Source organism: Lineus longissimus, chromosome 10 (genome assembly GCF_910592395.1).
Source record: "Lineus longissimus chromosome 10, tnLinLong1.2, whole genome shotgun sequence".
Classification (NCBI taxonomy): Eukaryota; Metazoa; Nemertea; class Pilidiophora; order Heteronemertea; family Lineidae; genus Lineus; species Lineus longissimus.
Genome location: NC_088317.1, coordinates 4,130,288 through 4,143,185, shown reverse-complemented (window position 1 = coordinate 4,143,185; position 12,898 = coordinate 4,130,288). Strand labels below are relative to the sequence as shown.

At 43.0% G+C, this 12,898-nt stretch overlaps 1 protein-coding gene and 1 long non-coding RNA gene across 2 annotated transcripts; both read left to right on the top strand.

Moving 5' to 3' along the window:
- Positions 1-77: 77 nt before the first annotated feature.
- On the top strand, positions 78-4,382 carry LOC135494953 (uncharacterized). Its single transcript, XM_064783325.1, has 2 exons — positions 78-249; positions 926-4,382. The coding sequence occupies exon 2, from the start codon at positions 940-942 to the stop codon at positions 2,728-2,730; it is 1,791 nt and encodes a 596-aa protein (XP_064639395.1). The 5' UTR covers positions 78-249; positions 926-939; the 3' UTR covers positions 2,731-4,382.
- Positions 4,383-4,869: 487 nt separating this feature from the next.
- Positions 4,870-11,751, top strand: LOC135494815 (uncharacterized). The gene is made up of 3 exons (XR_010448463.1): positions 4,870-5,178; positions 10,737-10,767; positions 11,076-11,751. It is a non-coding gene; the product is annotated as an uncharacterized LOC135494815 (long non-coding RNA).
- The last annotated feature ends 1,147 nt before the right edge of the window (positions 11,752-12,898 follow it).

Below are 12,898 nucleotides of genomic sequence, written 5' to 3'. Positions count from 1 at the left end.
CATGTGAGCAGATCGTTACCTGGAATGTGCTATATATCATTGCATATTTACATAACATTACAAAGTGCACGATTTGTTTACCGTCGTTCATAACGACGCATAGATTCGGCGAAACGTTTCGTTTGTGCATCGATTGTCTGACTGCACTTACTGTTGAAAGACTGTTCTACGTACAGTCTGTGTCTGGGTTACTCTCAGGTCTGCTAAGGCGCAGTAAAGTCCGGGAGTGGAGTCATCACGGTTACCAAGGTAAGTGTTTGCCATATCTGCTGACTCCCGATCATTCTGGTTTAGGGTAGCAGCACTAATGGTTGAGCGCGTATGGACAACGGATGGTGATGTCCGACGCCCTAATCACCCTTACCGGGCTTAGTAACGATCACTGCACTGCCCTCGGGGTAGAGAAAACGAGCTTCGACGCTTTAGGTAAACTTATTGGCTATACCGCGGGTCAAACGTGCAGAGCGATTGTTCTCCACGTTGCCTGAACGTGCTTTGGTGGCCTACTGGGTACTCCAAAGGAAATGAGTTAACCAAGATGGTGTGTGTATCCCAATGAGCGTGAACCCCGCTCGTGTCGCTCCAAGATTGTTGATTGTGTGAATCCTTACAGTGGGAATGACCTCAGTGACTTAAATCATCATTTTGAGACTGTAGGCCCTATATATGCATACTGTGTAGTCTTCAACACTAATGAGCGCGTTCAACTAATTACTACTGTGTCAACGCTCTTTTACCGGTTGAATGACGCCTATATTGCCTATATCTTACGTGCCATAGGCGTATGCAAAAAAACAGACGCATCAAAATAGCGTTTACACAGTATATGAACTTATCTTAGGGCCTATAAAGGTAAAAGAAGTACCAGTTACCTGCCTGTAAAAGTATGAGACTTCAAGTTTGCATCAAAATCCTATAATTTCAGGTGCTTTTGACGAGATGTCTTCAGAAGCGAAGGATGACACCGTGCGCCAGGTGTGCACAATATGTTTGACCTCTCACGTGACGAAGATAGTTGGGACATGTCAGCATGCCTTCTGTACAACCTGCCTTTCGAAGCATCTGAAAGGTATTGGTGAAGACAGCAAGACCTTCCTTTGCCCCACATGTAAGTCGGAGTACCCAGTACCAGCAAGCGGAGTAAGTGGCTTTGTCGACTGCTCTGAAGATGGCCAGACAATGGTAAAACCTGTGGCGGCTGAGGGGGCGAGTCTACAAGAGAAATCTTCGAAGTGTTTAAGCTGCTTCTACAGAACGGAAGACTCGGTACAAGCCAAGAATGTTTGCATTGCCTGCGGCGATATGATACTGTGTGATGCCTGTACCCAAGTTCACCGCGAGAATAAAGTCACCAAAGACCATGTTATTTTCCCTTTGGACTGGTCGAGCAGGACAGAAGAGATTCGCTGCGAGGCACATGGGCTGTTAGCTAAGGACTTCTGCTTTTCCTGCTCGAAACAGGTCTGCACTCTATGCGTCCAATTGGCACATGGGAACCACAAGGTCCGAAAACTTGACGAAGTTTTCCTTGAAGTAACGGAGGAGGTGAAAACCATTACTGAAGAACAGAGAATAAGGCTGAGCAGATTGCGACACGTTGGCGAAGAGCTGAAGGTCTTGAAGATATCGGCCACGGAGCACATGGACTCCATTTTGAGAAAAATTGAGGAGGAGGCTGAACATCGAATGGGGCAAATATTACGACAGAAAGAAGCTTTGGAGAAACAAGTGAGGAACGAATTTAAATGCGTTGATGAGGCGATGATGTACATGTACACAATACCCGACCTCGTAGAGAGAATAGAAGCAACTGTTGCCGACGCCGACAAGTTGTTGGCAGAACCAGCCATAGGTGTTGCTGAATTGGAAAAGATTACGACATTGCGAGAGAGCATGATGACGTATGGAAACTTTGCAGATCAGATTGACGACGAGAGCCTTTGGGACAAGTACGAATTCCTTCGCCAGAGCCTTGACTTCGTTCCCGATACTGACAAATTTAGCATTGGCAATATCTCAGCGAGAAAAGCATATAGCATTAATGCGTGTCGTTTAGTGCACGAGCATGATTGTAAAGTAGATGACCCCGCTGATGTTATCCCTTGCGTGGCCATTGTTGGCTCGAAATATGCTGTGGCTCACCCAACGAGTGCAGACAGACCATCGACCGCCTTTGATGTCTATGCAATCCCAGGAACCTACGAACGAACCATTACAGAACACGTTTCTCCCTTGTACGGTATGACTGCAACCCCCGACGGAAAAGTAGCCATCTTATCCGATGGCTCATCTCCCGATGATTCCTGCAGCATCCGCATCTTTGATACCGAAGCAGGCTACGTGAGATCGAGTTCTGACATCAAGATCAGGGGACATGTTGCATTTGACGTCAATATGCGTGGTCAGTACGTCATTCTTAGCAAGGAAGACCGGTATATGGTGACAGTTGTCAGGGATGATGGCACGGTCGTCCTTTCGCATGACATCGACCACCTGGATGGTCCTCGGCGCATCGCTGCTGTTGGAAGCTTTTACTACATCATGAGTCTGACCAGAGTAGCCGCGTATAGGCATAAAAAGGGTTTTATGCAATACATCACTCAATGCAATCGGAGATGGCAAGAACCCCCCCCACACCGGCGACATTTCAGGGTTTTGGGCCAATGGGATCACGACTGCCTGCTTATATTCGACATCAAGCAGCTTCGGTCCACCCCGTCTTGCATTTGAGCGTACCTCGCTTAAATCCGCTGAGGGTACGTTTGTCGATTTTGAAAAAAAAAAAGAGGGGATTACCCTCAAGGGGTCAAACTGTGCCATGGTCAACCTGTCGGTTAGTGGCACCAATATTGTTGCATCCATTGGCAACAGTGTGAAAGTGTTTGATGAAGAATGCTAAAGAGACAAGGCACTAACAATTGGACCGTACCTGTACCACCTTGTTATTTATCGTGAATGCTCGACGTGGATAGCTGAGAGTATAAAGTTAGTCACGTTCAGGAAACGAACAAGACACGTGGATACGGACGGGTGGAAATTAACATCGCAAAAGGCATAACGAGAACAAAAAAAGAAACCATCCCCATCGAGTGATGGATTCTGCTGTGATTAATCGGCTCTTTCTATGGAGTGTCTATGGTAGTATTAAATACCGAAGTAAAAAAAACCACGAAAACTGACAGAATATTTTGCCGCTATGATCTATGTGAACGGGCCAAGCCGGTCTACTCTTTACAAACTAAACAAAAGAATGACACCGGGTGATATCCTGACCTCTGAACCGTATGCGATCGGCCAGGTCAGGGCTTCGTAAGAGCCGTCCTTTCAGAGACAGACCCACACACATCATGATCAATGAACGGAATCGCAACCCTGGGTGTTAATTTTTTTCGAAGTGCTATTGTGACATATTGGAAAGGCATTTTAGGAAAGTTCGAATCTCGATGAGTGTCAGTGTACAACAATAATAAGCGATCCAAAACACTTATCAATAAAACTATTCTGGCTGGGCGGCGGCGGGGGGGGGGGGGGGGGATGAGGTGCAAATGATGCCGTCGTTGTTGAAAAATCGTTGAAAATTGACCGTGAAATTCCGCCCCTGGCTGAAAATCATTTTGAAAATTGACCATGCCACCCTTGTATTTTTGAAAATCCTCATATTCGTTCTACAGTTCACGACACCTGAAAAGGAGACATGGGTGATGATAAACATTATCCAGCATAGCATTCTCTTTAAGAGATTGTGACGTTGCTTTCTGAAAGGACGCCTCTCGCCCGGCGGTATGATATTGTAACTGCATTGGAGAGCTTGGTCGACGGATGCCCATCGTCTCTCCATTCAAAATTACGTCAACGAGCAAGTTCTAGATTTTCAATTTTCTGGAAAGTGGCAGGAAGATGTTCTATTGTCCATTAGTCTAATGGACGTGCAACCCGAGGAGAGCAACACGGCTTGTGTTAATTGTGCTTCTTGCCCTCCCGATAATCGAATGATAATCTATAATTTGATACCGTTGACCACACGCTGTCGTAATTAAGTGATAAAAACGTATTATAAAAAAAATGGCCTTCGCTAATAAAGTGCCTATGAAACGAGCTCATGTGCATTCGACGGACTAACTACTCATCTACATGAACTACGACGTAAGCAGTGACGAAGCCGCACGAAATCCTCAGAACGCTTGCTCATCGTCGTCGTCGTCGTCGTCGTCGTCGTCGTCGTCGTCGTCGTCATCGTCATCATCATCGTTTTTAGGTCGAAGGCTGTTGCATTGTTACTGATGCAGGCAAAAGAATTCATGCTGAATATGCAAGCAAGTGTATATATATGTTATCAGTTATCAATCAATTAATCAATAAAAAACCTTCATGAAATAAATGAATAACATACACATATGTGCAAGCTTTCCTTTTTGGGGAAACCACAGACATGAGCCGGAGGTATAGGTGAGATTAAGTCACACGAAGTCGCCGATAGGGGTCTCCCCTCTCTCACAGAACATCGCACTTGTATTATATTTAATGTGTTTTGATTTCCTAGCTCCTCGCTATAACGCCCCTCCCTTTAGGACCGCCATCATAAGGCGGGCAGTCAACTTGATAGTTGAAGGTTTTCTTGCCATATATACCTGACCATTGTCATTGATTATCAAGTGGGAAATATCATGATTGGTTACCATTAAATGATCACTTACTTGATTAATTTCTATTGCGATAATGACGAATTAGGTAATTAACACGACAGCCGTTTAGAGGTTTCTGTGCTCCGGGTACTGTAAATATGCTAAATTTAGTATCAGGAATGACGTATTTGACGCATTCTACCACATCCGGAAGTAAAAATATTTAAACCTGACAACAGCGTGAATCCATTATTATATCATCGGTATCTGCATCGACATCTCGAACACGAACTCGAAAATGTTAATACAGCCCTTATCTGTCGTCGAGTTTTTTCCCAGGAACACCACGCACCACCTGCGAGAAGTTTCCGGGAGAAGTGTCGTTCACTGCGAGCCGACGCTAGCGCGCAGCCGCCGGAGTCTTGGTGTCTTCGTACCAGGCTCATTCACAAAGAGACAACGGGAGAGACCACAACGGCAGTCATGGACCGTACAAAGTTGGGGATAGTCGTGGTGTTGCTTTATGGATTAGTTATGGTGTTGTGCCTCAGTGCAGGTAAGGAAAGCAGGAAAAAATGTCGTTGTGTTCTTTTCTTATTAAATTTTAGGTAAAAAAGCAATCAAATTTTGAAGTATAGCAGTAGCATGTAATTGAAACTCGTGCTACTATGAAGGTCTAAGTACTGCGACTGGAAAAGAACATCACATGAAAAGAAAATGTTCATGTTGAAAAAAGATCATGTGATGTCCTTTCCCAGCCACCCTAAATTAGAGAGTAAAGTTAAGCCTACTGGTTAGGGCGGCCAGCCCGTGCTTGGGGCAAGGGCGGATCCAATTGGGGAACTAGCACTTCAGTCGGCGAATTCCCCCCTCACATGACGTCGAATCCAATAAACAACTTGAATTTTTAGTTCCAGCCACACCCGAAATCCACCCCGTTTTCAATCTTTGTTCGTTTTAAAATGACAATGGCGGGAAAAAACGAGATCCAAGGGGGACGTGGTTGGTGTGAGGTGAAAGGGGACATCCTGGACTAACATGCCATACCAGTCGCTAAAATAAACAACTCGAATTTCTAGTCCCTGCCTCACCCGATTTGCCATCGCTCGAGATAATATCTCGAGCGATCGAGTTATTTATCTCGAGCGATCGCCATATTTTCTCAGGCGATCAAGTTATTTATCTCGAGCGATCGAGATATTTCATGCTGGCATCAAACTTAACATGACCTTGACATTTGACCATTTATTGCGGCAAAGGGTTAAGTCATATTGCATTACTAACAACACCATCGCCAATGAAAGATCAGCTACAGATATGAAAACAATTTATTGTCCGCCATCTTGCTTTGATCTTTTGAATTTCGCCCACTCTCCCTTTCACGAGATTCTGTGATATCTCGTATGAATGGACGAACTGACGGAAAAGGAAACAAGAGGGTAGATATCTATGTAATCTGAAGTAATCCGCTTGTATAGAAAGAGTACTCAAGTATGAAGGGGAAGGTGGGCTTTCAAGGGAGGATATCAATCTCGAAGTATATGAAAGGGATCCGAGAGTTCGACAGAAGACTTTGAAGTCTTTGTTGTCAACAAGTTTCTGGACCACCGATACTATGCGATTGACGGATAGACAGCATCACCTAAGTCATGTGCTGGTGTGTTGCTATTCGCCCTGTTTCCCTTTAGCTGTCTGATCTATTATGCGTCTATAATCTCTGAGGTATTGAAGGTCTTGGGTCTCTATAGAACCATAGCGAGGACATAAAATTGCTATATCAGATAAAGACTGGTTCGTTCAGGAGACGTTAATTTGATCTCTTCTTCTCGATAAATATAGATAACATTCAATGCCCAGCCAGTTCAGTTGCCAACTCTGTAACCTTTCTGTAGGACCTTTCTGTAGCACACATAACACTTCAACAGTCGATATAGTAACAAATGGCAGATCCTCGAACCCACGACCTTCTGATCACAAGTCGTTCGCTCCTCCACTCAGCTTTCGCGCTTCCTCGCACGGCGCGTTGTAATTCTCGAGCCGATTCAGAATCTGATGCGGGGCTGATCATGATTAAGCAAGGGCGTGGCAGATTTAAAATCGACCGTGAATTTAAATACTGAGGCAACTTCCATCTCATGTCTTCCTAGATGGAATTATTGACATTTGTTCAATCATGCAGATTAACATCATATTTCCCTTGACACTAAAATATCGCAAACATTGCATGGTTGATTTCATTCTCAATCAGTTGTGAGAGGCGCTATAAGTGTTCTCTATTGTTCGTTATCGCTAACAAAAATGTCTATAGCTTCCCCCATTAGTTCATATTAAAAGGGAAAGGGTATGGCTCGAATTCGTGATCTTAAAGCGAACTTCCTACTAGCAACACAATCCCCATCGGGTCTCACTCAAAGCATTGACGCATCATCAAGTTGTATGCAAGTGACTGAGATCTTGCTTAACTTGGTGATAGAATAATTCCTAATACACGTTTCGAATCGGACCTATGCATAGACTACGATGTCGTTGTCCAAGACTCCCCCCAATGTTTACATTGTGTATTTCCAGTTGGTGGCATGAAGGTTTTTTCGATTTGATTTTCCAAACTGCTGATTAGTTTGAAAGCGTTAGTCAATTCAGTTACAAGGGCGTTCTTAATAGAGAGGTTCCACTGTAGATTACCATCACATATTGGCGTCATGGTCCATATTTGGGCCTCTGTTTTGAATCGACGGTGCCACTAAGCAACTATAAATCAAAGACTTAGTTGAAGTCGGAAGTACAGCGCAACCTCTCTAAACGTTGATTTTACCCCAGAGAACATCTGGTAATTAATTCAGTCAATATGACATCGTGATTTTTTTTACTAATCAGAATGAAAGTTTGCTTATGGCATGTCAGCCGTGTGATCTGTCATTTCTTGTCAATGCATATCAAATAAAAACCATTGACTCTGCTGTATGATTCTATTTCCCTTGCGAACGTACCAGCAGCGCTGTTCTATGTAAAAAATGGATGCTTGGGGTTCATGAATGGTTGTAGTCACTGCCAATGGCCAACGCGTTCCTTCTGGTACTGAGTTTTTGACTAACAAAGATAATCCATTACAGGTAAATGTCATACCCGTGGCTACGCGTGTAATGTTCTCATCCCTTTGTGTTCTTTTTATACACATATGTGGAATGGACGCGGTAGTTCGAGATGTCCAGTGATACTGTATAAGCGTCAGGGAGAACCACAGACTAAGGTCCCTGTGGTGAACTAACGCAATTTACAACTGGTCAAGACAAAATAAAAGTACATGTACAAGCTAGGTTCTCACTCTTGACGCGATAGATGTCAAGGTTAAAACGCTCTCAAAAATTAAGGTTTTTTACGGCAAGCACAAAATGGTTTTTTTAGTGAAATGCAAAATCTTACAGGCTTTCAGAGGTTCAAAAACTTTTAGAAGGTCTTCATTTCACCTTCAGGAGTTGCCGATTTGTGCACGCAAAAAAGCTCTTAAAGATTTTTTGAGTCGAGTGCGTGATATTCTCCCGCCTAACGGAATAGGCCTACTTTTTATTTGTGTCAAGTCCATAGCCACTCCCTCGCTCACGCTTCTGGAAATCTAAGTACCATAATCCATCAATCCATTCTATTTAATGTCGCGTTTTTAAACGTCTCTAAGTATCCATTGATGCATTAAGGTTTTCCATCCATCAATCCTTGGTCGGCTATTACGCACCATCCAATTTTTCACTTGTGTCTCGTTCATCTCACTAGAAAGAAAATCGCAGAATAAACTGTCTCTGATCCCCTTTAAAATGTCTTTAAGGGGATAGAAGATTAATTCTTTTTTGCGACATTAACACCTGGCTCATTTTACCTATTGCGCCTCCAAGAGCCATGTCGACGCTATTCAATGTAAGAGTGTCCAATATCTGTGATTTTACAATATTCTATACTTTTAGGCGAAATCGTGTTCATCTTTAATATTCAATTTAGAAAAGGAAATAACATAGTAACCGCTGGCACGAAATCGAGATTGCTACCCTGAGTACGTGGTTGTATATTTGTACATATATATAAATATTTAATTGACCATTTGGTAAAAGCTTCTAAAATCAGATTTTTCCATTTGCACGGGAACTCCGATTCGAAGTACATTTGTATACAATTACTTACCTAGAGCTTAGAGTTTAAAAGTGCGCTGCGAAAAGCTTTTGATACCGGGAAAACTCCATTTTCATTTCAGATTTCGCTCTCCACAAAATTTATGTGGATATCCTGTAATATAAAACAGACTGGGGCTAAAATGGAGAACCAGTAAAACAGACGCCATTAACCCCTCCCTCTCATTGTTTAGTAAACCCTGGAAAAAACGCTCATCTCGTAATTTCTTAAAGCAGTTTTTAGTCGGTCTGTTCAGAGAGATGTTATGAAAAACACCTCCCTGCATTATCTATTGTGTCGAGAGTTCGTCGTTAAGTTACCAATCTTTTAACGGATTATCTTGGCATGTCTCCCTGATGCGTACTGCATTTGGCATTTAAAGAACGAAACGCAATTCAATTGAAGAGTTTTGTACCAATTTCCAATTATTTTTAATTGTGGATATTGATTACTAGCTATAGCTTGTTAAAGAGATATCGTCACATAATCATGATGATTATTGGGTAAAACTGTTTGGCTGAAGCGGGAAGCCCAATTTTTCGTTCTGCTTTCGCGGAGCACAATAGAATTGGGCCAGGTTTACTTTGGTAATAGGGGCTTCAGGCTATCACCTCACCCCTATCATGGGAATGAGCATAGCCCGATTCTATTGTGTTCTGCTGAACAACTTACAATCGTTAGTCGGTCTGACCCCCCTCCCCCTAATGACTTTGGGATCTATCATATAACGATAACAAATACAGCAGAATGCAAACAAAAGTATTGGTGCTCTGAGTACGAGAAAACGGTCCTCACAGCCACATGCTACTAAAAACATGCCAATCATGTCTGCATCAGGAAACTTCAAGAAACAATTAACCAAGTCTTTGATATCCGCATTCAACCTTAGGAACCCAACTTCGAGATGTTACCCGTCTTCTTTCAAGCAAATGTCAACGACTAATCAACCAAACCATTGACACAGATAGCTTTAGCTTAAATACAGCTGATGAACCCTTCGTAAAAATTTAAAATGCCATCCACCATTTCCCGCTTTCATGGCATCATTTCCATCCACGAACGGAAATTTCGCTAAGGATTACGCTGCGATCCGAAAAGACTTCCCAAGAGGTTTTTTTTCAAGTGGGTCTATATATCTTGCTTGCGAAAAGGCTCCGTCTGCTCACATCATCATTTGACGGCTAGGGAAATTATTTCCACGTTCTAATTGACTCAATATTCTTTATGACATCGCCAAGATGTTTGGTTACGTGTTTTCCCTTTTGCTTTTTGCTCTCAATGTTGACTTGCTCAGGCTGTTTTGATTGGCGCATCGAAGTTGTCTTTAATTTCGTCACATAAAAAAATGTCGGAGTGTTGTCGTTTGAACGAGCCAATCAGATTGCTAAGTTTTAGATGTGTCATGGGATGTGTCATGGGTGGCGTCATTGAGGTTGGATTGAAAGCGGTTTCGTGGGGGTCGATGTTATCAAGATTCGGCCTGATAATCCTTTCATTCGGCCGTAGAACAGTGGGGATTTAGGCCTGGTGCGAGCGGGCTTTGTTTTTAAGACAATATATAGACCGTATAATGGGGCTGCTCGGCAAGGGGCAAAATAACCTAATGACCTTATTAAAGTGAAAGGAGAGTAAATACCATGAATTAGGTTAAGGCTGATATCTTCAAAAGGTCTTCCTTTGTGAACTACTAATGTCTGATATGCTCGTTTTCAAGCGGACATTTCTCAAATCATTGCAAAATTGATAAAGGCCCCCGACTAGGTTAAACCTGATTTTCACGACAACAGCGTAGCTTCCCGGTATCCTTTATTCAATGATTCCAGTCAGGTCAAGTATGGAGTAAGATCTATACTTGGTTAGGCTAACATCGATCGCGTATTCGATAATTCGATAATTCTCTTGTTGGACACTTTTAATTTCATCTTCATCTAATTGCCATTCTGTTTTGTATAGTTCCAGTTGATTCCTCAGGCTCGGAAGAGGCAATCATGTGAGTATTGTAGGAGGAAGGGTCCGATAATACCGAGAGGGCCGAGATAGGCCACATGAATTAATCTGTAAAAATCTCCATACTTACGCATATTGATTTCTTTCACATGCAATCTTGAGGCATCGGCCAGGGAGCGTTTATTTCCCGATCCATTGTTTGTTTTATTAGTTACAGCCATTATAGCAAAAGTCATAGATTTCTAGAGATTTCAAAAGTGACATCGTATAAGAAGTGGTCATTGTGTTCTACGGAGTTCTGGTTGGTTACTGTCGGCCAGACCCCCCTGTTGACACTATTTCTTTTTTCAGAGTTCGAACCCGACGGTCTCGCACATGGCAGTTCCAGGACCTTCTAACGAAATGTTCAACGCATAGAGAGTGCAAATACACCGGATTCTGCAACAGCGACCGAGGAAAATGTTGTTCTCCTCACGGATATGCCTGTTTTACGGACTACGACTGTTGTAAAAAGGGCCACATTTGCGGCGGGAAATACGCCAAATACTGCAAAAACCCTATGCCTGCGCGGGGGTAAAAGTCACCGAAATCCCGCAATCGGTTCCTTGTGGAAACGGAACAAATTGAGGATATGATACATTTTACTTTGTTTTAGGTTTTTGTGTCTTGTAGAGAAACGGTGTACTGTAACATTTCCTTCAAATTGTTAGATTCTGTAAAATTTCAGTATACCTCATTACACGAGTTCGACATTTGAAAACACGGACGCAATCGACATGGGAAAACATAATCTTGGGCGCGTTTATAAAGGAGGTGGAGGTGACCGAAATGTATCGTAGAATAACCATAGTTCCCGTAAGACAGCACTGAAATATACAAGAATAGGTACATCTACGAAACCTCGCTAATGTGTATGACCTAACGCAACTGTTTTGAGAGAATGATTTATTTCACAACCCGCTCTTAATAATATCCTATTACAAATTATGTCCGGATTCAAAAATAGAATTGTGTTCGCTATGTAGAAGTTGTATTTCAGCTCTTTCCGTCTGCATCGAATTCTAAGGTCGGTTGATGACACGAATCGAGTTGTAGTCATCAGATCCTTCTCTGTGGCTGCACAGTTTCCCCTTCTCGACATTTTGATCCTCCGGCCATGCCAGGTCGTCTCCGCTGGGCCTCATATACAGAGCGCATCTTTTGAGGATGTGCAGGCGGGCTGTTCATCTTGTCGTCCACATGGGCACTAATTACGTAATAGAATAACTCATTGTCGTACAGTACTGCCAATTTTTCAAAGGACGAAATATTCAATATTTGGCGAGAGGTAAAAGGTGCATGAAGATCTAGAATCAGTCAACACGGTCAATCGATGAATAGATCGATCACCGATCAATCGGTTAAACGCCAGTCCAACTGACAACACTCAACGATGAGTGTTTTCAATTGGGTTGGCGTTTAATCAATTAAGAGATCGATCTTTTAATTTACTGACCTGGTTACTTACGTGTAACAGAAGTGAGCGCTTGGAAAAGACATTCTGAGAGGCATCTTCACTGTGGAGACTCGGCCGTAACCTGATCTTCGATATCTGGAGATAGTCCGGGGAAGTTGTCGAAAAGCCCTCGAAACGCCAACGCCATTCCCGCTGTTAGAGCCCCTGAGCACGATGTCGAATGAAATGGCCAGGGCCATTGTGCTCACCTCATGTGGAGGAAAGATGGATAAAGAGCATGGTCTTGTGTCATGTAGTGTTAGGTTTGATGTAGGTCCAAGCAATTACAATTTCCCCAAAATGGCCAATTTACAGTACATTCGACCTCTGTGACCTTGAAAAGTAGGTCAAATCAAAGAAGACCCGGGTGACACATTGAATGGTTGTTAGAATTAGATGTACCTATGATATAAAATTGGTGCCAATCGGGCAAGTCATTACTAGGAATAATGGCATTTTGAAGAATTTAGGATTTGGCCCCCTCCCTGGAGGCCAAACGGCAAATCAGATCGCACCAAACTTCGGTACCTGCGATCACCTGACCAAGGGGTACATGTGTACTTAATTTGTGATCAATAGTCATTGCAGTTAAGAAACGTGCCATAGTTACGGCCTGACGGCGAATTTACGCCATTTGACCTCTGTGACCTTGACAAGAAGGTCAAATTAAAAACCTGTG